We start from the raw sequence: 27,699 nt of genomic DNA, 5'->3' as shown, positions 1-27,699 counted from the left end.
AGAATTTAATCCCCTAATAAATAACTGGATTCTCTCTTCCTCAGTATTCACCAATTGAGTAGCATATCTAGACAAAGCATGGAACTTGACCTCATAAGCAACCACAGTCATACCACCTTGCTCCAAAGCCATGAACTCATCTTTCTTGCAATCCCTCAAAGTCCTAGGCACATATTTCTCTAGAAACAGAGCATGAAATTGGGTCCAACTAAGTGGAGGTAAAGTAGAAGATCTGCATTCCATATAAGCTCTCCACTACTGGTTAGCCTCGCCTTGAAGTTGGAAATACGTACACAAACTCAAACCCATGTTGATGAACAATACCCAGTTTATGAAGCCTCTCATAGCAATCCAGAATGAACTCATAAGCATCCTCATTCTCAGAACCAAGAAACACAGGAAGCTTTAGCTTCAGAAACTTAGTCAACATTTCATGCTCATTACCAGTCATAACAGAGCCCAACAAAAGACGGAAGAAAGCATCATTACCTCCAGTCCCACCCACCTTGGGCGCAGTGCTAGCAACAGGAGGATTAGTAGGAACTTGAGTTGCTTGAACAAAAGGAAGCACTCCAGGACCAACCAATCCCTTTAAGAACGACATGATCTGTTGAGCTAACATTGGATCCAAATGAGGAACACTTGTAGTCTCAGTCTGTACCTCTCCCTCTTGTTCCAAATCCTCAATATCAACATCAACATTCTCCTCTATCTTTTCATGATGCGCATAAGGGTTCTCATTCATAGGAGCATTATTAATAGAAGTTCCATTTACAGCAAGTTCTACTCTTCCATGGCCTCTACCCCTAGCTCTTCCTCTACCCCTACCTCGACTGCGACCTCTCACTACAGATTCCTCAATCAGAACATTGACGAGAGCTACGGGACTGACGCTATTGAATTTAGTGTTAATCATCTGCGGACAGAAGAGTGAATGAGGTTAGATACCAATTTGAATTGACAGATATCATTTGGAATCAAGTCATAGCACGAGAGGAGGCAAGAGAAAACAGAGAGATTTCCTAAAGTCCTATAGCTTCTCAAAAAAAAAAGCAAAGGCGTCCGCATACCGTTCCGCGAGACTCTATTAGACTCGTCTCGGTACATCGAGATCAATGAACCTAGGCTCTGATACCAATTTTGTTACAACCCAGACCATCGTGATTGGCACCCACACTAACTCTCCGGTAGGAGAACCACTACTACAACCCAAACCAAGCAACTCAACCAAAACTAAGGCATTTAAATTACGGTAGCAAGTTAAATATCAGGGAAATAAATAGGGAGTTCCCATAAACTCCAAAAAAAGTCTAACAACAAACTAAACAATGCGGAAGAAATAACCTAGAACCTGAAAGTCAATATACCAAAACATTCTAACAATGAACCAAGTCTAAACAAGAAAGGGATACAACCCCAACTAATGAACTAATCAACTAGCTAAAACAAATGTCTAAGTCCAGAAATGGTGGACATAGACGAAAGAGAATCTCATGGCTGCCCGAAAGAATTGGCTCACCCTTAAATTCGAAGCGACGATCATTGATCTTCTAAGCGAGGTCTGTCAATAGCTGCTTGAAGATGTCATGTACTTAACAAAAATAAGAGCAAGTGCAGTATCAGTACACAACCACAGTGTACTGGTAGGATCACGCAACTATCCCACTAGTGCAACATAAGCAAGTCAAGACAACATTATAATCACATGCATATATATCAATATATACAATATTATCAACATTTACGAACAACGAACAACTTCACATTATCTATCAAATCATTGCTCCTCTCATGGAACCCAAACCCAAACAGTAAGCATGCCGAAACGTGGCAATCAATCCTATATTTATGTCAAAACGTGGCAATCGGTCCCATTTTTATGCCAGAACGTGCCAACTGATCCAAGTTAGTTATGTCGGAATGTGGCAACCGATCCATTCAACACATCACAATCACAATCATAAGTATATCATCAAGATCATACATTTAAATCATGATTTCATGGCAATCATCATTCCTCTATCTCTTCTACAACAAATGTGATCAACGTTGCAACATTCATGTATATACAAGTATCATAATGAAGCAATAACAAACATACATCATACAATCATAGAATCACAACCATCATCTACCTCGAAACAAGCTTGAAACCCTAAGAAACTTGATCCTTCCATTTCCAAATTCGTTCCGCTTATTCTTGGTCTACAAACAATCAATATAATACGGGAATCAATAAACAATCACTAATTACCCCAATTACTAACAAATCCATGAATCCTAGATCATACCCATGAACCCAATTATCCAAATTAGGGTTGTTTCCACCATAGAATATATAACAAAACCCTCCCCTATCAATATTCACCCATTCTATTACGTTCTATGGATCGAAAAATGGATTTGGGAAGTGAAAAGCTTACATTTAGCCTAAAAATTGGTGAAAAATAAGTAGGAGTTGCCTGGGGTTTGTTCCTTAGCTCTAAAAGTCAAAAAGTACATAATGAGGTCGTTTAGGGGTTTATTATCGACTTTAATTCACGTCGAGCCCGCCACAGCGGTCACCACCCCACTACAACGCAAAAAGCGGCGCCAAGGTGGCATTCTCGAACTAGAGAGCTAATTCAAGAATTCCAAAATTCTCATTTCACAACACACCTCTAACCCACGACACTCAGAAAATACCCTTTACGCCAAGATCGATTTCAGGAGTTCTACTCACCTGGATTCAATTCTGTAAGGTCGTACAGATTCTTCAACGAGTTATCTAACTACTCATGTAATCAAAAACATAATTATTTCACCTGATTGTTACCAAATTTTCCTACACCTCAAGGACTCTGATTTCGTCCAAATCTGGACAAGGTTGGGAAAAATCCAAATACTATGAAAAAGTTTTCCGCTTCCAAATTTTCTCCCGTTGGCTTTTCTATAATGACGGGAACATGTCGTTACATCTTTGTTGCATAAGTGAACTAATTTTAACCTCTTTGCTGCAAAATTGAGATATTCATAATGTATTTTCTTAAATATTTCGATAGCTTTGATTCAAAATTGAAAGGATGTTAGACGATCTGAGAGAAGAAATTTAAAATTGAATTTTTTGAAGTTGTTACGCTTTGTGGGGAATTGATTGGCAGTGGTAACAATGTGATTGCGTGATTTATGAGATTGTAATTTAATTTTACATTTTTTCCTTTTTAAGCGTAACAGACCGGAAGGTAATGGATCAGCTCCTATGTATCCGGATTGTTGGAATGTATCCAAATGACACTAAATTTAAAGAGATTTTTGTAAATTGAAAAAGAGTAGGGATATGATGTATTTTTCTCCTTACACTATGAGATTCCTATAATTTTTACATAAATATATCTCTAAACTATTATAAATGATATGCATATACCATCCATTATACTTTAAGGTTGTATATGCTCTTACCGTCATACTTTAGATCATATATGTCTCTAAACCATATGGATTGACATGTGTGATGTGTCACCATTTAAACAATTTATCCTAATTTATTTTAAGGAAAAAATACCTATATACACATTTTTATTTTCCATAATTTCTATTATTTCCTACCATTCCAAAAAAATTCCAAAATCCCTTATTTTACTCCCAAAACTAAACTTCCGAATACATAATCTTACACTCCCAAAAACGTTTCCCTTCCTTAATTTACTCCATCATTCTCTCCCTATTTTCACTCCACAATATTATCAGATAATTCATTCCTTAAAATTTGAAATTCAAAATCGTTCTCTCTCCAGTCACATCAATTTCAACTTCTTGAATAGGTAGTTTTCGTCTTCCTTGTTTCTCTCCTTTCATCCTTATTTTTTTAAAATTTTTCATCATCAATTTACTGATATTTATGGATGATTCTTCTTCTTTTAGTATTAGGATTACCCAATTAGTTTCAACTACTCAAAATATTGTAGATTGTGTCTTTGATTCAACAAAGAAAGAATCCATTATTAATGGAGATTCTTGAGTTGTAGAATGTCAAATCAAAGAAGGATGCATCTTCACGCCCATCTTTACCAAAGTTGAAGATTCTCAATGTATCTTGTTTATTTTTTTATTAAATTAGCCTTTGTTAGTGGTATGAAATTGTTGATACATCATTGCTACAATAGATTATGTTTTATGCAATGTATCATGTATATATTATTACATTGATACATAACCCTAATATTGTTGAATATTCGACTAGTGGATTTCATGTTAAATACTTATGTACTTGATACATAAGTAATGTCTAATGTATCATTTACAATATATCAAGTTTTATAATGTATCTTTAATATTTTTTTAATTTTAAAAGGATATATATAGCAATAAATCAATTTTTTCCTGTGTATCAAGATTACCCAATGGTATTACAGTACTTATCAATCTACTAAATATTTTTGAATTAGTAATGTATCATGAACAATATATCCATCTCGAGATCATAAATTTAAAAATCGACTAGACAACACAATAAATGTAATTCCGTATCTTTCATTATCATATCTCTTTACCCTGAAGTTAAAGTTATAAATAGTAGTGTATCATGCACAATTTTATGGGCATGATTTATGAATACATAAAAGTTGATAATCTTATTGTATCAAATACATTATTATCAATTACAGAATGATACATTTATAGATAATTATCAACTTGAAATATTTCACAATTGCTTATTTATCTTTCAAGGCAAACAATGTATCTTCTTCCAGAATCATAGATTGAATAAAGATACTCAGATGATGCAACAACCTGTTTACATTAAAGAAATTAGTGATACAGACAACTAACTTATACTTAATACCAGATACAAAATATAAATATAATCTGATACATACTCTCATTCTTGAACATTTTGATGCTTTTACAACAAATTACATGTATAATGTATCATCTTAAAGTATAGCTTTTCACAAACCCAACAAGATACAAAAATAGTAATGTATCATGCTAAATATTTGGTCATGATTCAATAATTTTAATTAATACTACATGTATCACAGAGTAATGCGTCAAACTCTAACCAAACCTTTACATGCAAAATTTACTTATTTAATGTATCTAATTAATATGAATATAGTACTTATCAATTTATACAAGATACATAAATACTAATGCATCACGATTGATATAGTCATCTCAAAAACACAAATCAAAAATTGAATTAACAACACAATATATGTAATTCCATACCTTTGATTGTCAGTGTTATGCCGTAATTTTAGTAACCTTTAGAAAAATCACTTTTTAAAATGTTCTAAGTATAAAACAATTTGAGAAAAATACTTAAAAAAGAGTCGTCACTTAATTTTTTAAAGAAATTAAGAAAATTTAATTTAAAAATGCCTTAACAGATAAACCTTTAAAAATTTAGAGAAAATGGGTAAGAGGTTCTTATTTCTACTCTAAGAAGGTATTAGCACTTAAAGTAGCCGCTAACATGCGGTTATCCTACGACTTGACTAAAATAATTTTTGACTAATTCTTTTTAAAAAAATGGTTTAATACAAAATGTAATTTACAATATTTGAACTTTGAGAAAATAGTTAAATAAAGAATCATTTTTCATTTATTATTATTATTTTTAAAAAAAACAAAAAGACCTAAAATGAAATATTTGAATTAAATTGCAAGTGATTAGAATTTTAACAAAAACTAGATTAATTAGCATTTGTTTGAATTTTAAAAATAATTTACACCAATTTAGTTGATAAACCAAGAAATCATTTTAAACTAGTTAAAAGTAAGTGAAAGTTTTGAATAGAAAAATATTTGAATAAGTAAATAAGGGTGCAAGAGTTGATAAAATAAAATTTATTAAAGTAAACCAACACAAAGAAAATAGTTCATCCTTTGGGGAATTCAATTAAGTTATTTAAAGTTAGAGTTAATAAAAAAAAAACTAACAATAAGCAATCACAATTAAATAATCTAGGAGAATAAAGGAGAAGATGAATTTGGGACCTTTTTTGGGCCAAACTCGTTGCTGATTTGGGCTCTTGGCTCAATTCCCATTTTTGTATACCTATGATGTATATCAGTGTATATCAAATGTTTACAACTCATTTTTCTGCTTTCTAGGACTTGTACGTCGATTCCAAAGACTTGTTCTTCGATTTCTCAAGGTTGGATGACTCGATAAGGGGTAAAATTGAGTCTTTGGCCCAATGAAGAGATGCAAGGATAGGAGTTGAGAGTCCAAATAGGACTCGAGGCAGATTTCACATGCAACACAAAAAAAAGGAAATAAAAATTAGTATATTAAAAGAGAAAGGAGAGAGGGGTGCAATTCTCTCTCTATACAATTAACAATAACGAGACAAAACTTGATTCATATCAAATGTGCAGGGAAAATAACCCAAGAAAGCACTGCCATGATACATTGAATAAAATGTAGGACAAATATAATTTTAACTTGGAAAGGTTTCAAATCCCAAAGACATTAAATGCCATGGTAGATGCATAATGTATCTGATGAAAAAACAGTGATAAAGGATCATTTTAGCATAACAAACAAGGTTTGAGCCATGACTTGCACTTGATTTATACTACTAGTCTTACCACAGAGAAGAATTGATCCAATCTTCTACTCACAAGTCCACTCGACTATTTTGTATAATATGTGGCAAAAGAAACTAAGATGATGAAGACAACGACTCTCAAAGTAAATAAGAAAGGCTATTGGTTTTTGGTTTTTTTTTTTGTAAATCAAAAGAACGGTCAATTCCTTCATCAAAGGGTCTACTACCTCAAGGATTTTAAACAACCAAATACTACAACACCTCACGCTCATATGTTTTCTCGACTCACAATCGATTTGAAGACATGAATCAATACACACGATATGACAGACTCGAAAACCAAGTTAATGAGGCAACAACAACTACAGGGAATGGCGCCAACAACTCGTGCCTCATCATTCAAAGATTAATAAGCTTATGAGTTTTTAAAAAATGAAGAAGATTCAGGAAGAGACTACAAAAAGAAGCAAAGGCCAGAAATAGGATAAAATCCGGAAAGAAATACAAAATCTCGATGCTCCAAGACAAGCTCAATAATCATTCCAATAAGGACTCAAAAACAGGCATTAATAAAGACAATAAATCAACTCAAAAAGTGGCAGATATATCACTTGAACTCAAAATGTTGACGTCTTAGTTCATTCAACCAACTTGGAGTGAAAGAAGGAAGAATATGATGTCAAATATTAGGCAACAAAGCAGGTTCATAATGTGAAAGAACAAACAACTTAGGCTAATAAAACATTTTCGAAACCGATCACAACAATACTAGGAAAGCCTACACAATAAGAGCAGTAACAACCAGAAACTAAACTTCCAGCACCTATACATACATATTCGAACCATGTTAACACAGGAAAAATCAAAACTTCTTGCTCATACGAAAGAATCCCCATTCTTACTAAACTAAGAGATCAAACGACCAACTAAGCAAAACTCCGAATGGGAGGAAGACAGTAATGAGAGTGAGGCTATATACCTTTTCCGGGGTAGCAAACTAAGGAAAACGAGCTGAGTGAATTCCACTTTGACCCACCACACCAACAAATGAGCAAAATAACTCGAAAGAAAATCAAAAATCCAAGGCTCAAACCTTCGTGGGTTTGATTTTCTAGAATACTATTCTCCAATCTTCAAATTCCAATTCTCTTCTCGTCTGTATGTCCCTCTAAATGGCACCAATACCATGTATTTATAGCAAAAATAAAGGTTTGAATTCAAATAGTTGTTTGAGCGGGAGATGAGAGATTGATTGGAGAGAATGGAAGGAAAAAAACAAGCAAGAGGAGAACATACCCCCCAAAAATCCGGATTTGATGTGATATCTTCTGATTCGCATTAGATTATGGTGAGATTTATCTAACCTTAAGTCAACAATTTAGGCCAGTGGTTTGCAATCTTTGAAAATATGCAGAAGGGGACTGACAGGGGTGATAGGGGGTGGTCGTTTGGATGAAGAAATTTAGGGTTCTTGGTCTGACTTTCGTGTTTTAGGAAGGAGAAAGGGGAGAGGAAAGCGCGACTTTGATTTAGAGTGTGAGAAAGAAAAATAAATAGAGAGGAGAGCGTGAGGATTCAAAGAGGAAAAGAGAGATGAGATCGTGGGAGTGTGTGTGAATTTAAAGGATGCTCTATTTTATTTTAAAAATGGCCATTTAGTTGCTAATTTAACCAATTTGAGTTAGGTATGACCAAATTGAATCAAATAACTAAATCCGGCCAAAATTAAAATGAGAGGGATAATTATCGATTAATTATTTGAACTTCTTAATTTAAACAAGATGAAATAATTATCAAGACATAAGTTCATTACTTAAGATAGAAAACTAATTATACAAAATTATATAATCCACTAATTTAAAGGAAATAAATATGTATTTATGCTAAACGATATTTTTAGGCTATTTATCAAATATTTATGTAAAATATGAAAATTATATAAACCAATATATAAAATTATATAATTATTTCTGAAAAATATTAAGCAAAACTAATTAGAAAGAGATTTTATAATATATATTTTTTAGGATTTTTCAAAGACGATTATTTCAAATTGTTTGAAATTGAAATAGCTCAATAGTTAACTCGAATTACATAGGGTCAAAAGGGTGTCAACAACTGCCCCATTCTTTGGGTAGGGTCGATGAAAGAGAACCTGGGCAAAGAAGATTGACGAATCCAATTTTGACCAAACCATTTCATCTCTTTGAGAAAAAGGCCCGATACAGATTTTTGAGGAATTATGGCTGGACCCTAACCAAAGAATTCGAAAGCTATCCCCATATCAAATTATGAAGAGATCAAAATGCTTGGGAATAAGATTTAAGAGAGAATATTGAAATACAGCCAAGTTTTCAACATTGAGCCTGCCTACATATCCTTCAACTCAAGGAATCAGGTTGTTTGTAGTTCGACTCGATCAGTTGAAAAGGAAATCTATTATGCAAGATAACCTTTGGTTCTGGAGGAGTGACAAGTAAGTTGAGTATGAAAAAGAGGCTTGCAACCTCTTAAATACGAATGTGGTGCACTTCACACCCATAGTTAAGGACTTACAGGTACATACTTTCCAAAGCTCTTCGTGTATTGTCACTCATATTGGAAATTTGCCTCCGATGAGAGTGCAAAGTTTTTCGGATGTGAAATTGAAACCGATAAACCCAAAGAAAAATCCACATGCCTTCTAATAGGGGTGTGGTTTGATTGTGGTGGAAGTTGCTCCTCAGCTCGCGTCTTAAGAGTTTGATACTCCTCTTCGGACTATGTCCCAGTTCGCTGCGAAGAAAAGTTTCATGTTGTGTTACGTCCTTTTTGTTGACGTCCACACCTATGGTTTAATTGAGGATGCATCCTCTCGGATGTTCTCGATAAAGACTTAGATAAAATTCATTAGTAGAAATTGTAATTCAAATAGGAAAGTAGCGTCTTTACTACGTTGGTACGCCAACCTCCTCCAATTTTGACGTAGAGCAAACAAGGCACCTGTCTAAAGTTTGATGTGATTTATAATATACTTCTCAAACTTCAGCCTCGTCCAGTTTTGACACGATATATGATGACTTGATATGTTGTTATATGTTCGTGGCCCTTTCGGCAATAATATCGCCTATTTCGACAAATGATATGGATGACCCTCTCGGTAATGATATAATAACCTTTATTAATATAATGTTGATGGCTCTCTCGGCAATGACATTACCATCTTTGATAATATGAAATTGATGGCCCTCTCGGTAATGATATTACCACCTTTGGTATTATAATGGTGATGGCCCTCCCGGCAATGATATTATCACCTTTGATAATATAATATGGATGACCCTCTCGGCAATGATATTACCATCTTTGATAATATAAAATGGATGACCCTCTCGGCAATGATATTACTACCTTTGATAACATAATGTTGATGGCCCTCTCGGCTATGATATTATCACATCTGACAATATAATATGGATGACCCTCTTGGCAATGATATTATCACTTCTGATAATATAATATGGAATGGACTTTCGGCAATGCACATCACTGTATCTGGTATCGATGTGACTTACAAATATCCTTCAACGTTAGCCTCTTCTGACTTTAACCTGATAATGAATATTTTTGGCAAGTTGCACTTCAAACTCTCTCCTATATTTGATGTGTCTTACATGTGCCCTTCAGACGTCTTTGACGTTGGAAACTGCAATATGACATTATTATAGTCATTTGTACATCTTAAAGTGCTATCCTCTCGATGCTTTCACCTACTTTTCTTTGACCACTTGTATCTTCGTTGTGGCTACTATTTTTGTTAAGAAATATGAACGAGAAATTGCTATTCAAAATACCAAGTTAACTCCTTCTTATCGCAGGAATATCAATGTCATTTCCTGCATAAATAAAATGTCAGTCTTGGGCGTTTTTGCTCTTCTAACTTTTCCATATTTGTTGAGCATGATGAAACCTGCATCCACAAAAAATTTATTAGTTTTAAATGAACTAATCCGTGTTGACTTCTTTGATTGATTGCTCTTCCTCTTGCTATCTTTGGAGTTCCAATCTCTATCATATCAGATAGAGGTACGCAATTTACCTCTAACTTTTGGAGGACCTTGCAGGCTGAATTAGGTACTAGATTGGATCTTAGTACCGCATTTCACCCTCAAACCGATGGTCAATCTAAGCGAACGATTCAAGTGCTGGAGGATACGTTTCGTGCGTGCGTGATAGATTTTGGTGGTCATTGAGTTCAGCTCTTACCTTTGGCAGAGTTCTCATACAACAATAGCTATCACTTGTGTATTGATATGGCCCCATTTGAAGCATTGTATGGGAGGAGATGTAGGTCTCCCATTGGTTGGTTTGATGCATTTGAGTGAGACCTTGGGGTACCGATCTTTTGAGGAAATCGTTAGAGAAAGTGAAATTCATACATGAGAAGCTTCTAGCAGCTCAGAGCAGGCAAAATGAGTATGAAGATCGGAAGGTCATAGACTTAGAGTTTATGGAGGGTGAGCAAGTCTTGCTGAAGGTTTCACCCGCGAAGGGTGTGATGCGGTTTGGTAAGCAAGGTAAGCTTAGTCCGAGGTATATTGGACCATTTGAAGTTCGTAAGCGTGTGGGGGAGGTAACCTATGAATTGGCCTTGCCTCCAAGGTTGTCAGGAGTGCACCCGGTATTTCATTGTATCCATGCTGAAAAAATGCCATTGTGATGGAAACTACATTATTCGTTGGGATTCGGTCCTACTTGATTAGAATTTTTCTTATGAGGAGGAACCTATAGCTATTCTAGATAGGGAGGTCCGGAAGTTGAGGTCAAAGGAGATTGCATCTATCAAGGTTCAGTGGAAGAGTCGGCGAGTTGATGAGTCCACTTGAGAGAGTCAGGTTGATATGCATGAAAGATATCCACATTTTTTTATCGATTCAGGTACCCTTTCTTACCCTCACCTTCTTTTGATCGTTTGAGGATGAATGATGGGTAAATTGGTATCTAATGTTACGACCCGTTTGATCGTTTTAAGTACTAGAGCTTTTTATTTCATAAAATACTTTCCGATATATTCTAAATGGGTATTTTGGACTATTCGTAACTACAATTATAGAAGTAATGGGGTAGTCTTAATAATTTATTTAGTTGGTGGTTAAAGAAAACAACATTAAAATTAATAGTGGGTCACTTTCACACTTTTATAATTAGTCTTTAAATAGTTAGGGTAGTAAACAATTTGTAGAAGAAAATAAGAGAAGAGGAGAATAACAAAAAAGAGCGTGAACGAAAGAAGAACCAAGCGACTTAGGATTCAGGTAACTCATCCGCCAAAATTTTTGTATTGGATTTATTGGTAAGAATCATATTGTTATCATTATTATTATGATGTTGGGGTGAAAGAATGAAATTGTGGGTGCTATGCGTATGTGTTTACTGTCGTTGCAATTCTTTACCTTGCAATTCAGTCGGATATGTATACTAATTTAGGTAGTGTTAAATTATTAATGTTTGTTTGAGGGATAACTTTATCAATTTAATAATTTGGATTGGATAGAAGTTTGGAATGGAAATTGGGTATTAGTAACAATTGAAAAATTAGGGGTAGCGTTTTGGGGTTTGGGTTTTGGGGGAGAAAAATTGTAGTGGATAATAATTGTCATGATGCTGGCAATGACGAGGATAATATGTTGGTTTGAAGTGTGGGCTACCGATGGTTTCGGCACCAGTGGCTTTAGCTTTGGATATTATAATTTTTATTATTATTTTATAAACCAAGTTTTGATGTATTAAGATAGGTAATTAAATATTGAGTGTAGTATATTATTTGAATACCATTAAGGTTATGTTATTCAGAGAAATAAAGACTTATCTAGGCTTGCAATTTGATAAATACGGGAGTTGACATATAAGTTGACATCAAAATTTAGGAAAGTTTTTATAGTAATATGGGTGTCTATAGTCTAGTTTACTTATGAGATATGCATACTTAATAGATTGGAAACACAATGAGGCATTGAGGAAAGAAAAGCATTGGGGAACTAGCTTGCTTGCTTCGGTTCTTCGGTGGAAGTATGTTATGGTTTATTCTATTTGATAGATAGACTCTTAATAGTGATTGATATGCATTGTTTCTATGTACTTGGTTGTTGTGGTTTGGATAATTCGTATGTTGTTGTGATTGGTTTGAAAACCCAAGACCGTGAATCCATAATCTTGAATTTTCTCTATAAAGTGATGTCTTAAATAAAGAAGGTTTGATGAAATATTATTAATGAAGTGAAAATCGGTGATAACGAATGATAATTTAACGGTATTTTGGATCGAGTGCCACGAGCTGGCATAAATTTTTAGATCGAGTGTCACGTTCCGACACGATATTATTGGATTGGGTGTCACGTTCCGACACAATAATTTTAAAGGAAAACATATTAAACAACTTAATGTATTCAATCTCATGAACTTTATTCCCGAAAAAGCTTGGTGTGGAGACATGAGTCCTCATGTGTGTTCTTAATATTATTGATTGATTACGTACTTACTTTGGTGTTATTTGCCACCTGCTAAGTGTCATAGTTGATTTTATACTATTACTTATTGCATATTAGTTTCTATTTTGAGTTGATCGATGATACCTACTCAGTACATGTTGCCATGTACTGGCCCCTACTTGTGTTTCTTCATTTTCTTTTGTGGAGTGCAGCAAGTGTACCATCGACTTCGACTCGCCCTCAAGTCTAGCCAGTCTCCAGCTCATCAGATTTCAGGGTGAGCTACTTCTTCCAGCTCGTGTTGATTCTCTTGGTCATGACATGATGTCTTTAAATTTCGAACATAGACTATCCTACTTATTTATTTTGGTGTTTTTAATACTCTTAGACTTGATATTTTTAGAATAGATTTCCTTATGTAATGACTTTCACGTTTTGGGGATAATATGTAATAGACTCTAGAGATTTCTTTTATTGGAGCTTTAATAAGTTTTGAGCTTCTGTATTTTGGTTGTTTTCGTAAGTTGAATAATTGATATAAGTTGGGGTTGAATTCGTTGGTTCGCTCACTTAGGAGGTTAAGTGTGGGTGTCACTCATGACTAGTTTTGAGTCGTGACAAACATGGTATCAGAGCCTTAGGTTTGGTGATCTCATCACATAAGGACAAGTCTAGTAGAGTCTCGCGAAACGGTACTGGATGTCTTTACTTTTTTTCGAGAGGCTATAGGACTTTAGGAAAACTCAATTCTTTCTTTCTTTCATGCTATTACTTGAATCCAATTGGTATTTAGGTGATACAAATTGGTATCTGACCTTCTTCACTCTTTTTTCGCAAATTCAGAACTAGAGCACCAACTGTTGCAACACCAACACCAGTAAGATAGGGTGCGCCTGAGCCAACCATTGGGGATACACCTCGAGGCGGAGTAGTGGCGAGAGGCCGTGGTAGAGGTCGTAGGAGAAGCCCACTAGAGGCAGTGGACAAGCACCTGGTCCAACTAGGGATAGAGCAGTGACCCCTCCACCGAATGACGAGGTAGCGAGACAGGGTGATGAGGGGGAGGATGAGCAGATTCATGAGAAGAAAGCACTACCCCAGCCTACTGCAGATGATCAATCAGGTTCTCACTTATCTCAGCGGGTTATCTGATTAGGGCCAGGCATTACCAGCGTTTTCTGCATCAGCACCTCAGGTTCAGCGAGTACAACATGCAGCTGTTGTGGCTCCTCGCATGAATGCATCTTTGGAAATAGGCATGTTCCCCGATTAACTACATGGCCTATAATGACTAGTAACCAGCATAATCTATTTATTAAGTTCTTAAAGTTGAAACCTCCAGTATTCAAGGGTACTGAATCTAAAGATGCTTATGATTTCCTTGTTGATTGACATGAGCTGCTTCATAATATGGACATAGTGGAGTGATTCAGTGTTGAGTTTGTGACATACCAGTTACTGGGGGATGCAAAAATGTGGTGGCGGTCACATGTTGAGTGTCGACCAGCAAATGCACCACCTATGACTTGGGCAATATTTTCTAGCTTCTTCATGGAGAAGTATATACCCTGGACTTTGAGGGACAAGAGGAGAGATAATTTCCTGAATATAGAGCAAGGAAAGATGTATGTTGCAACTTATGAGGCCAAATTTCATGATTTATCCAGGTATGCCACTCAGTTTTGCTTCAGTCCGCAAAAGTGGATTCGCCGCTTTGTGAAGGGATTGAAGTCAGATTTGCAGATTCCAGCTTTATAGGTAGCTTCTTCTGCAAAATCTTTTCAGGAAGTGGTTGATTTTATGATAAAAGTAGAGGGGGTAAAGACAGATGACTTCACCAAGGTGCCAACATTTAAGAAGTTTCATAAGGGAGGTGAGTTTAGTGGTTCTTACTCCAGAGGACAGAGTTCTAGGGGTTATCCACCTCGTCCAATCTAGTCTTCATTGCAGGTTTCAGCTGAGGGTCCATCACAGACCAGTCAACCTTTTTCTGAGTTTGGGGGTTATCTTCAGTCTTCTTCATCTTCACAGAGACCTACTCTCGACTCCAAGACTTGTTATGGATGTGGAGAGGCCAGACATATCAGGAAATATTGTCCAAAGCAGAGTCAGGCTCGGTATGACCATAGTTACAGATCCCTATCAATTAGAGGTAGAGGTGGTCATGGTAGAGGTCATCATTCTGGATGACGTGGTGGCCAAGGTAATGCTGGTCATCAGTTCGGCCAGGGTGGCGGGTAGGTTGGAACTACTAGAGCGCAGCCCGGTAAAGGCAATGGACATGTAGGTGATAGATCCCATTGTTATGCTTTTCCTAGAGGCCAAAGGCAGAGATATCTGATGTTGTTATCACAGGTATTTTTCTGATCTATGATCGCATGGCTTCTGTATTGTTTGATCTTGGATCCACATTTTCTTATGTATCTTCTTCGTTAGCTAATGGACTTGATTTGCATTGTGACTTGCTTGACATGCCTATTCGTGTCTCTACTCTTGTTGGTGAGTCTGTGATAGTTGACAAGGTGTATAGGTCTTGCCTTGTGACTTTTGAGGGGAGTAACACTTATGTAGATTTGATTATTCTAAAGATTGTTGATTTTGATGTAATTCTAGGTATGACTTGGCTTTCTCCAAGTTTTTCTATCTTAGATTGTAATGCTAAGACTGTGACCTTGGGTAAGTCTGGGATANATAGGTCTCGCCTTGTGACTTTTGAGGGGAGTAACACTTATGTAGATTTGATTATTCTAAAGATTGTTGATTTTGATGTAATTCTAGGTATGACTTGGCTTTCTCCAAGTTTTTCTATCTTAGATTGTAATGCTAAGACTGTGACCTTGGGTAAGTCTGGGATAGATCCACTAGTGTGGGAGGGTGACTACATTCCCGCCCTAGTATATAATAAATACACTACTTAATATATAATATTTTCAAGTATTTGTTTAAGTGAATAATTGTTAACATTATTTTTTCAAATATTGACTTATTATAGTGACTACAAATTCAATTTTCTGTATTTAGTAATTAAAATGATTTAATTGAAGATATAGAAAAAAAGGAATTAAGAAATGCAAAGACTCAATGAACCTTTGACTTTATTAATATATTGATAAAATTCAAAACATACAAAGCTACAAAATTACAACTATTTGTCTCTAATAAATTGTAAAATTTAAATTCTATATATTTCGAATTATTTTTTCCAATTCATCTGTATTAACATTAATAGGAATTGACTCGTAATTTTCAAAATCAACTAATTCGTAGTTTGGACTTGCTTGAGCCGAAGGATCCCCAATTGACATTACCCACTACTCGAAGTACCTTTCCAAAAGAAAAAAGATGTGTTTTTCAGGTTCTCTTCTTCTTCTTCTTCTTCTTCTTGTTCTTCTTCTTCTTCTTCTTCTTCTTCCTCCATATTTGTTTTTTTCCTTTGTTTCTTCGCTCTGAGTTAATCCAATCTCTGAGGAAAACTAAAACATTCATGGCATTGCTTCCCAATGAATGACAATTATCTCCGATCTATTTTCTTCCTTGACTAAATGCGCTGTCTGATGAAATAGTTGGCACTAGAACATTTAGCACATCCCTTGCCAAGGTGGAAAGTATTGGATATTGTTTTTGGTTGTTCTTCCACCAATCCAATGTGCTAATATTATTTTGATAGTTCTCCAAGGCCTGTCTCAAATAATAAGTAAGTCTGTCCCGATTTATGCTGCTTTGAGATGTTGGTTGTATTCTATTCCAAATAGATAAATTAGTAACACAATGGGAAAGCATACCATGTGCCTATCTTTTAGAAGATGATGACTTGTTTGAAGGATGAGATAGAGGAACAATATGAGTAGGCGTATCATTATCAAGTAAAGTGACATAATGATTATATAATGATTGAATATGATCATTTGTATCACTCAAAGTCTTAAATATTGTCATGACCCAAACGAGTCATGAGTGGCACTCACACTTAACCTCCTAGGTGGACTGACCAATGAATTCAACCCCAACTTATATTTATTTTTTAACTTACGAAATACTAACTATAATGCGGAGGCTCAAATCTTATTAATGTAAAAAAACACAAATCCACTAAAGTCTATTAAATATCGTTTCCTAAAACATGAAAGTCATCACATCAAGGACATCTAATCTCCAAATACTAAGTCTAACCGTATCTAAGACATCAAAATAAATGAATAAAGAAGTTTGTATCCGAAAACTAAGGACATCATGCCATGACCGAGAGAATCCAACACGAGCTCAAATGAATAGCTCACCCTGGAACCTGGTGTGCTGGAGACTGCCTAGAACTAAGGGTGAGTCGAAGTCACCGGTACACTCGTTGCACTCCACAAAAAGAAAACGAAGGAGACACAAGTAGGGATCAGGGTAACATGTACTGAGTAGATATCTTTGGCCGACTCAAAATAGAAACTGATATGCATAAAGTATTAGTATGAAATCAACTATAGCATTTAGTAGGTGTCAAGCAACAAACAACATGAACAAGTGACAACAACACTGGAGCAAGTACGTAATCAATCAACAATATCAAAAACACACATAAGGGCTCATGCCTCCACACCACGCTCTTTTGGAAATTGGGTTCTTTGTGATTGAGTACATTAAGTTACTTTAATATATTTTCATTTAATGTTATCGTGTTGGAACGTGACACCCGATCCAATAATACCATGTCGGCTCGTGGTACTTGATCCAAATATACCTTGTCGGAACGTGACACCTGATCCAAATATATCATGCTGGCTCGTGGCACCCGATCTAACCATATAGTTAATTCATTTGTCATTCTTCATCATCTCTTTCTAGTTCCTTAACAATATTTCGTTAAGTCTTCTTTATTCAAGATATCACTTTAATAAATCAAGTTCAAGATTATGGATTTCACGGTCTTGGGATTACAGACCAATCACAACAACACATGAATTATCCAAACCACAACAACCAAGTATATATAAAACTTCACAATATCACTCAATGACTATTAATCACTATTAAGAGTCTATCACATAGAATAAACCATAACCTATCTCCACCGAAGAATCGAAGTCAAGCAAGCTAATTTTCAAATGCTTTTTCCTTTCCTCAATGCATTAAAATGTTCCCAGTATATCAAGTATACATAATTCATAAGTAAACGCGTTCAATCCTATAATCAAGTTCCAATCGCGATCTCAATTAATAAGTCAAATCCTCTATTTCTTAAATTTCAAGTTTAGGATTAAGTCTTAATTCCTCCAAATAATATAACTCTAATAGAATTCATATAATGCAATACACCTAATATTTAATTACCTATCTCAATATATTAAAACTTAGTTTAAAATATAATAATAGAATTATAAAATTTAAAGCTAAAGCCACTGGTTAAAGCACCTACAAAATTCGTCTGTAATACAAAATGCACCCTAATGATATTCCTATGTATTAATCTCAAACATAGGCTTAAGTCATCTACGGCCCCTTAAAGTTATTCGCATAATTCACTTAGACACCTTATCTTAAGCTTGTTCCAATTGAACACCTTTATTAGTTAAAAAATATATCTATCGAACATTTTCTGACAATAAACTAAAAATAGAGAGGGTGTGTTATACACTCGCGAATGATGTGGCATAGTGACCAATAAAAAAAAGACATGTGGCATGGACCCATAATAACAATTCAAGAAAAAAATAAAATGAAAATTATGTTTTTAGCCCCCAAAAAAAAAGGAAAAGAAAAAAAATCATCCTTCCCCAATTTCTTTTAAGCACAATACCCCCACCCACCCAGGCAACCACCCCGTGTTCATCTTCCCCTTTTCTTCTCAGAACACAACCGCCACTCCTAAATTCACTTTCTTTTTAAAACTCAATTCAGATTTGTATATTCTACTTCTTCTTCTTCTATGTCGTGGTTCTTTATGGTTTGATTTTTTAATATTTTTTTTATAAAAAAAAATCAAATTCGTATTAGTCTTGCCGGAAAAAGTAGAGTTTCGCTGGAATTGTTTTTGACGCAATCTAATTTTTATTTTTTTGATGTAATACTCTTCTACAACTTTAATGACAATCTTTATCAGTAAACTCCTGATTTTTTCTGTTTTGGCTGATTATTTCTTTCGTTGATGTTCTTTCGACAATGATATTGGCACTAAGAACATACTCTATTTCTTCACTCAATTTGTTCCTTAAACAAAAAATGAAGAAGAAAATTAATGGAACCAAAAGGAAGAACATAGATTTTGTAAAAATGGAGTGGAGAAGACGGTAAAGAAGTGTGGGGTGGGTTTTTTTTAAAAAAAAAATAAGATTATTATTAATTAAATTATTTTTTGTAGTTATTGTATGCCACGTGTAAAAAAGATAAATTTATCAAAAACAAAAAATTATAAAATTTTGGAATCTACTCACGCGCCTAACGAGAGTGAGCTACACTTATTTTGCCACATAAGCATTTTGTGTTCAATAGGTAAATGCTTTGAATAATTTAAGTGTTCAATAGGTACAAGTCATAGTTAAAGTGTCTAAGTGAATTATACGGACAACTATAAGGGACCATGGATGACTTAAACCCTCAACGTACTACCAATTGCACCTCTATTTCCTTAGTAATTATTAGGTAATTATTAAGTACAGACCTTGTCCCCCAACCTCAACCTAAAGCTAACATTATTCTCACCTATAACGCATGCACTCTTCTAATCATAATGTTATAATAATATAAATCCCCTCCCCCAACCATTAATATGTATAAAATAATATTGGAACTTGATGAATTATTGCCTGAGGACACCACAGTGTTGTGACGACGCAGGTAGGGTTTATGTTGTTTTCAGTTCATTTCCTTTCTTTTCTAAATAAAATAATTATGTACTGAAATCGTTAAATTTTATTATTTTTATTTCTACATGGATCAAGTGACATAAGGTATTGAATATAAATTTAAAACTTGGCTCATTAACTACTAACAAAACATTAAATTTTTATCAATTACCCACCAACTAAATAACTGCAGTTAAATAACTAGTTCAAAATCACCATTTAAAACTAATGGAAAGAGTCTAAATAGTTCTAGTACTCAGAATAACTTAACGTGTCGTTACAAATGTACTAGGTTCCTCATCAATTTGAATTTCTAAAGCACTATATATAATACGAACAAATTCAGATATACTAGCATATTCAATACACGAATTTAACATAGCACCAACCAAATAAATAGGAGGAATAGGAAAAAAATATTTTGTAAATTTTTCAATCATTTCAATAATAGTTGTTGTATAATCTTCTTTAACTTTATATTCACTAAGCAATATAGCAAGGTCGGCTACATAAGCTAAAATACTACAAACGGTAGGATAATAAGCACCGAAAAATACAACAATAGCGCCATAATTTTTTTCTAAAAAAACAACATCATTAATTTTAACCCAATCAGATTCTTGCAACATGATTTCGGGAAATTTATATGCATATTGATTAAAAGTTGTACTTATAGGCACTTAATAAATGTAGCAAGTTTTTAAAAAATCATATGTAGAATTTCATCTAGTCTCTATTTCTTCGGGCATTAATCTTATTCTAAGATTATTTTCCTCACATTTTCTTTTAAATTATTTAAGTATAACCTTTCTATTATTTCCTTGAATAAAACCAACAACATGCCTAACTTTTTCAATTGTCGGCTCAAAATAATAAAGTTCATCTTTTACAATTAAATTATATATATGACGAGCACATCTAATATGATAAATATCTTGTAAAGGGGGATTAAGCTTGACTTTTAATGAATCAATAGCAACAGTGTTGATAGATGCATTATCAAAAGCAATACATAAAACTGTGTGTTTAAGACCATAATATTTTGCAACCATAGATATAGATTCAGAAATAAATTGTGCAGTATGTTTAAGGTCTTCATCATATTGAAATGCTAAAATACGTTTTTGCATGACAAATTCATTATTTATTCAATGACAAGTATTAGTTAAATAATCATTTTTATTTATACCACGACCAACAACAAAAGTAAGAGAAACTCTACATGGAAGATTGTTAATAACCAACGTAAATAGTATGCATATTGTCCATGAAATCTAAAAATATCTGATCGACGAGTACTTATAGGAATACCTTTAAACATGGGATTTATATACTGATTGTATATAATGAATAAAAGTATCAGAAGAAGCAAATGAAAAAGGTAGACAACCATAAGTTATCATTTTTGCTAACTCTTCACGATCCCTCATTTTATTATACGTCTCAATTAGTTTTTCGATCTGTGGGCTCAATCTACCTTGGACTGATCCAGTGGAATCAATGTCTTGTTCTATTCATTCTTTCCAATCAGGGTGTTTATCATCTAGATGTCTAATTAAATAACTTGTCCCACCTTTATTACCCCCGGTCTTATGCTCAAATAGTGCGCCACAAATACATCCAACTTTAATTATTTCAACTACTCGAGTAAAATAATGTCATACTAAACTAGATTTTTTTTCTTTCTTTTACAGGTAGTGGAGGTAGATTACAAGTTCTAGATTGAGTATTACCGATAATAATAGTAGGACTAGTTGGTGTAACATCATCATCATTATTATCACAATTATTTTGTTCTACTTCTACCTCATTTTGTTTTTCTATACCATAATTTTCTTGTAAATCACGTTCATTCATATCGTGTGCACCTACACTTATTTCTCCAATTTCACTAAGTGGTGCATTAGGCATACGAGCATAAAATTTACTTGTACTACATCTAGTGGAAATTTTTTTCTTACTACCACTTATACCTCGAGGACACAAATTTTTAACATTTCTACCCAGTTTTTTATCATTTCTATTATGCAAATTAAAATAATACAAATTATAAACAAAAAAAAATATGATTAAATATTTCAGAATTAATATACTAATTAAAAGCAAGAGAAGGAACAAATATACCAAATTGCTGGAATCCAAAATTAAAGAAAGAACCGTAAAATTGATGAAATGTTGAACACTTGAAAGTTGAAAACTTTCACTTGATATTGTTAATTGCAAAATATAATATAAAATTGTTATCACAAGAGAGAATTGAGAAATTGAGAGAGAATTAGAAGATTTGATGTAGGAAACATAAAAAAATGTGTTGGTATTTATAGAAAAAAAATTGTGTATTAATTTATTTATTTTTCTAAAAATGTCATTTTGGCCACTTTTAACGGATATAACCCAATAAAATTAATTTTTTTTACTCATTGGGTGGTGCACCGGTGGGCCGCATATCGGTCCTTTACCAAGCCGGCCTTACAGGCATGGGCATAATTTTAATCCGGCTGTCGATCCCGACCTTACCGGTTCTGGGCCGTTATCGGGCCGACCTTAATGGGTCGAAACCGGACGGGCCGACTCAATTGACGGGTTTAGATTTCTTATTCCAAATTCTTTGAAGTAAGTTATTCAGACCATTTGATAAACACACAATGTAAGAAAATATTGTCGTTATGTGACTAAAAGCTTAAAAACATGGCTACCTAAATCACAACAATTTTTTTCTTATTAAAATGGACTATTGTGTTTTGGATTAAAGATTTGTATTGTAATGTTTATATTATTTTTATGGGATAAGGCACAAGTTGCCCCTATAACTATGACCGAAATATCAGAGACACACCTTAACTAAACGAATGTCTTTATTACCTTCTTCGAACTCATTTCTTTTTTGTAATTTTGTACACATTTATGATTTACTGGCATCCAAACATCTCTCATGCGTTTCAATTATGTGGAGTCACGAAGTGTGTTAGGTAAGTCAAAATGTATATAAAATTACAAAAAAAATATGAATTTGGAGGTAATATGACCTTAGTTTAGTTAAAGTATGTGTCTGAAATTTCGGTCATAATCTAAAGATACTTGTGTCTTATTCCTATTTTATTGGATAATTAATTGTATTTTTCAAAAAAATTCAAAAGAAAAACCCACGTATGTTAAATGATTTCATTGCACACCGACAATTTCAATTTCCCTCGCAAGCACAGTGCGCCACAGTCGACTCTGCTTTTTCTCGATCATCAAATCAAAGTAGAAAAGCAAACCCCAAATGGTTGAAAGACCTTCAATGTAACTAAACCCAAACAAATTTAACGCATTCACACCTTATTCCAAGTATTTGGAGAAGAAGATGGAAGACATTGCTCAGGTAGCAGGTGTGAACGCTGTAGGAGTGATAAATTTAATCATCGCGGCATCCAAAAATGCAACTACCCATAAGAGGAACTGCGAGCAGTTAGCGGAGCACGTGAGACTGATCGGTAACCTATTAGAGAAGCTAAAATCGACGGACCTGATGAAGATGTCGGCGACAGCAGAGCCGCTTGAAGGATTAGAGGAGACTCTTGGAAAAGCTTTGGAGTTGGTGGACAGTTGCAGAGAAAAGAGCTACTTTTACATGCTTGCCATGGGGTGGAACGTAGTTTACCAGTTTCGACGGGTTCAGAGTGAGATTGATCGATACCTGAAGCTGGTTCCCTTGATTTCCATTGTCCATGAGTTTCGAATGCAGGTACTTTGAGTCTCAATTGTCCTGTTTGGGGATAAATCACTCCTACACTGAATTCCTGTAAGAAGATGTCACTAAGGATAAACTTTGACTGTTAAGATCAAAGTGCTTCTAGATATAAAAAGATGTCAATCCTTTAGAGCAAATTCGAGATAAAACTGTTACATATAAGTAAGTACACTTTCTAGGAATTCCTGTCATGATTTTCCAAAACACATCCTTCTATTTGAGGATTCTTGCTTGTTGAACACATTTTTTTTTTTTAATTTGGACTGTTATGCTTGTGCACTAGCTCTCAATAACTTCATCTAAGTCAGAAGTTTCACGAACTTTTCTTCAACATCAAAAACAGCTTTGTAATAATGTTACAGAATGTGCACGAAAGCTTGGAAGTTGTAGAAGGTGATCATCGTGAATACACTCTAGATGAAGAGGATGTTGAGGCCCAAAGAGCAGTACTGAAACCTGATCGATCAAAGAAAGATGCAAATGTATTAGAGAAGTCACTATCTAGAAGGTATCCTGATTTGAGATTCCATGAGGCTCTCGAGGAGGAGAAGGAGAAATTACATCTTGAACTGCACCTCTCACAAGCAAACAATGATCCCAAGCAGTGCAGAATCATTGAACATCTTATTGACGTGACACAAAATGTAGTTAATGTCCCAGCTGAAAAGTTTCTTGCCCTCAACTCGCAACCTTACATAGGAACTGGGTAAAGTTTTATGTACCACGCACTAAGTACTCAGGAACTGTTCCAGCATGTTCAGTCCATTGAAGAATTAGTTTCATGCCACAGGTGGGTATCAGCTGCAAAAGTTGGCCAGGTGCAGATGGTAAAAGCCTCGCAGGCTGAACATCAAGAAAAATTGAAGTGGCAAACTGACCTTTTTGACTGTTGCAATAAACCCTGTTTATGTGAGCTCATAGAACCTCATATTCTTATGAATTCCTTCATCCATAGGAAGTTTATCCTTTTCTGCATTTATACTTGCTTATCAATCATATGGTAGCGATTCGTACTACTGGAAAAGGTCAGCACTCAGCAGTCAGCTGTATCAACCACTTGATTTTTCGGTTCATTTTGTTCATAGGTCATATGTAAAATTCTCAAGCATAAAGTTAACATATCTTAGTTTAGTTCCACTTTATCTGAAAGATATTGTTGATTAGGCTTATCATGAATATCAATATCAAATAATTGCTTCTGTACTCCTGCAACTAAATTCAAGTACCTCTCTTCTCATTCTCTTTAAACAGGTTTCAAAGCATGCATCTATCCATGTGACATATTTTCAAGAATTGCTAGTTTGGTTTCGCATGGGAAAATAAGTAAGTGTCACTGACACATTGTATACTAAATTACAAGTAAGACCAAGTTCAATACAGATATCCACTGCATCTCTTGATTTTTGTTGTTCGCTGATACTTGTAGCGGAGCCAGAAATTTCATCAAGGAGATCCAACTTTTATGAAAATCAAGTTATATCAGGCTTTCCTTTCAAGTCAAGGGAATTCAATACTTGTATTTATCATACATTTTATTTATTTTTGGCTCGAAATACATGTATAATAAATAAATAAAAAATTGAGCAAGGGTATCATATGAACCCCCTTACTTGACTGTGGCTCTGTCCATTGACTGGAACCCCTAGCCAGAGGAACTTCTTCCGTATTTCTCAATACTCCTGAAATAATGTCAGTTTCTTTTGAGGGGTAAGAGAGTGAGTGGTATTTGTTAGTCCTAAACAATACAACAACAACATAATACCCAGTGTAATCCCACAAATGGGGTCTGAGGACCATCTAAATTAACATGAGGGACAAACTGGCATTTAGCACAGACTAATGGTGACCTGCCTTTGTATTCTGTTGATCTATCTACTTGTTTATTAGCATGTAAAATGGTTCCTTCCGGGGAAATACTGATCACAGACTCTTACACTTCTATTGTTGCTGCAGCTCGTAAACATGCACTAAATGATCTGTTGACATACTCCTTATTCTGTGGTTGTTGCTGTTATACTTGTTGTGTAAGAAGAAGCCTGAGACGACTTTTCAATATTGAGGTATTTAAATGTATTGCTATACCAAATGTTTGAAGATTATATGTCATTTGATAGTCACTTAAGTTTAAACGTGCCACTTACATGCCATCCAATAGATATTGCAGTGCATAAGGCATTCGATATTTACCGGAGTTACCTCTGTTTAATTTGCCATAACAAGACGGTCAGTGCATTAGAACAGCATGTCAATTTTGGGGACATGAGGTAGTCCTAGAGAAAAAGAGATTGTTGCAAGGTGACAAATTGCTTCAGAGACGTGGATTGAAAAACTACTAGATTCAATTGAGTAGGAACTGATGTGTCTAGCCATTGTTGACATTTTGTTCGTTTAAGGCATTTGCTTCAGATTGGGTGGGGTAAAAGAAAAAAGAGTCTATGGGCTGTTGATTGATAACAATGTAATGTAGCTTTTTCTGATTTCAGGGAGGTTCATGTGATGATTTCTTAACTTATCTTATCTGTTGCTGTTGCGCTATGATCCAAGAGTGGCGTGAACTCGAACTGAGGGATTTTGAAGGTGCATTTTATCAGTACTATTACCTCGTGAACCTGGAAACGAAAATTTTCTCCTTTCACTTACTAATCATTATCCAATAGAGTGAAACATTAGGCATCACAATGAAGAAAGAATGAACAAGATCAGAAAAAACACACGTCAAGGTGTACGACAAAAGATTATGATGTTTTCGTCCTCTCCTCTTTTGGGATTCCATACAGTGCAGGAAATAGATAGAGATCATGCATGAATTTACATCCCATTTTTTCGGAAGAGCTTCAACTAAGATGAATGTTGTGCAGGTTGTCAAGGGAGGAAGATGATTCCACCTCCATACCAGCATATGAAGCCTTGAACTCGTCAACTGATGTGAAAATCTTTCTACAGACGTAAATATTATTAGTATTAGATAGAGCTTTAGGAATAGTATACATAGTGTTTCTGTAGATATATATAAGCTGCAACCTTCGCTATTATGTACTAGATTAAGTAGACATGAGACCATCGAAGTTCTAAGGATCTAATAGAAATCTATGTATTCTCAAACGGAAATGGCATAGATGAACCTTTTCTCAAAGTTTGATGACATATTTGAGCATTTTCTCTTTATTTATGCAAGGTTTAGTTATTATTCATGTATAACCACATAAAATAATACATAAATTTCCTCCTAACTTATACATGTAGTAGTTATGTGGATTTTTAAATTGCAAACCAATTAGTTTCTAGTAATCAGTTATAATATATAGTATTACTTGTGTAGAATTTAACACCGGCATAACTCATCTTCAAATCAGCTACTAAATAACCCCTTAAAGTTTAAGCGGGGGCAACCTTCGAATTTCTTATATTGCGCTTCTTCTTGCAAAGATATTGAAGCTCAATTTAAAAAGAGATCAGTGTCAAAAACATGCTTAAACTATTCTTTTTTTTTAGTTTCATACCTAAACTATTGAGAATGTGAGTTTCATACATAAACTATCACTTATAAGTTTGAGAAACATACCTCAGTGGTGTGTCTAATACATTCTCTTTTATTTACAAAAACATTGCCACATGAATAAAATATTTCACCTTCACAAAAATTAAATAAACTATTACTGTTAGTTAAAAACTAAAGATTAAAGTACAGTATTACTATTCAAAAAACATATTTTTTAAAAAAATAATTACTTTTTTTAAAAAATAAATTTAAAATATTTTTCTCACCACATTCCACCATCTCACCCTGACAATCCCCCCGTCCTTTTATTTTTTAAAATTCTTTTATAAAATATATATTTTTAAATTCAAACCTCACCCCCTCTCCCACTCTTTCCTATAATTTTTTTAATATTTTTTTTTTTTTAAAAAAAATATTCTAACCCTCCGTTCCTAATTAATTATTAATTTCTTTTTACATTTTTCTCGTTTTTTATTAGATGTGTACATATATTTTTTATCTACTTGTGTGCCGAATTATAACAGAAGTAAAAAAATTATTTTTCAAAAAAGTCTTGCGGCAAGTAAAAACTTTTATAAAATATTTTTTTAAAAGAGAAAAACTAAAAATTTGGGAGGGTGGGGGGGGGGGGGGG

General features: G+C 34.4%; 1 protein-coding gene across 1 annotated transcript; it reads left to right on the top strand.

The window, feature by feature from the left end:
• Positions 1-23,095: 23,095 nt before the first annotated feature.
• LOC125860747 (protein MID1-COMPLEMENTING ACTIVITY 1-like) lies at positions 23,096-26,658 on the top strand. Its single transcript, XM_049540767.1, has 7 exons — positions 23,096-23,560; positions 23,929-24,272; positions 24,357-24,475; positions 24,818-24,889; positions 25,520-25,626; positions 26,050-26,143; positions 26,425-26,658. Exons 1-7 carry the CDS (start codon positions 23,180-23,182, stop codon positions 26,475-26,477), a joined length of 1,170 nt encoding a protein of 389 aa, XP_049396724.1. The 5' UTR covers positions 23,096-23,179; the 3' UTR covers positions 26,478-26,658.
• The last annotated feature ends 1,041 nt before the right edge of the window (positions 26,659-27,699 follow it).

The sequence above is a fragment of the Solanum stenotomum genome, chromosome 3, assembly GCF_019186545.1.
Source record: "Solanum stenotomum isolate F172 chromosome 3, ASM1918654v1, whole genome shotgun sequence".
NCBI lineage: Eukaryota > Viridiplantae > Streptophyta > Magnoliopsida > Solanales > Solanaceae > Solanum > Solanum stenotomum.
This window is presented reverse-complemented; position numbering and strand designations above follow the sequence as displayed.

Coding starts and splice junctions, on each gene's coding strand:
- LOC125860747 (XM_049540767.1), top strand. CDS start 23,180: ATGGAAGACATTGCTCAGGTAGCAGGTGTGAACGCTGTAGGAGTGATA. Junction 23,561..23,928: donor TCCATGAGTTTCGAATGCAG/GTACTTTGAGTC, acceptor ATAATGTTACAG/AATGTGCACGAAAGCTTGGA. Junction 25,627..26,049: donor GACGACTTTTCAATATTGAG/GTATTTAAATGT, acceptor TTCTGATTTCAG/GGAGGTTCATGTGATGATTT.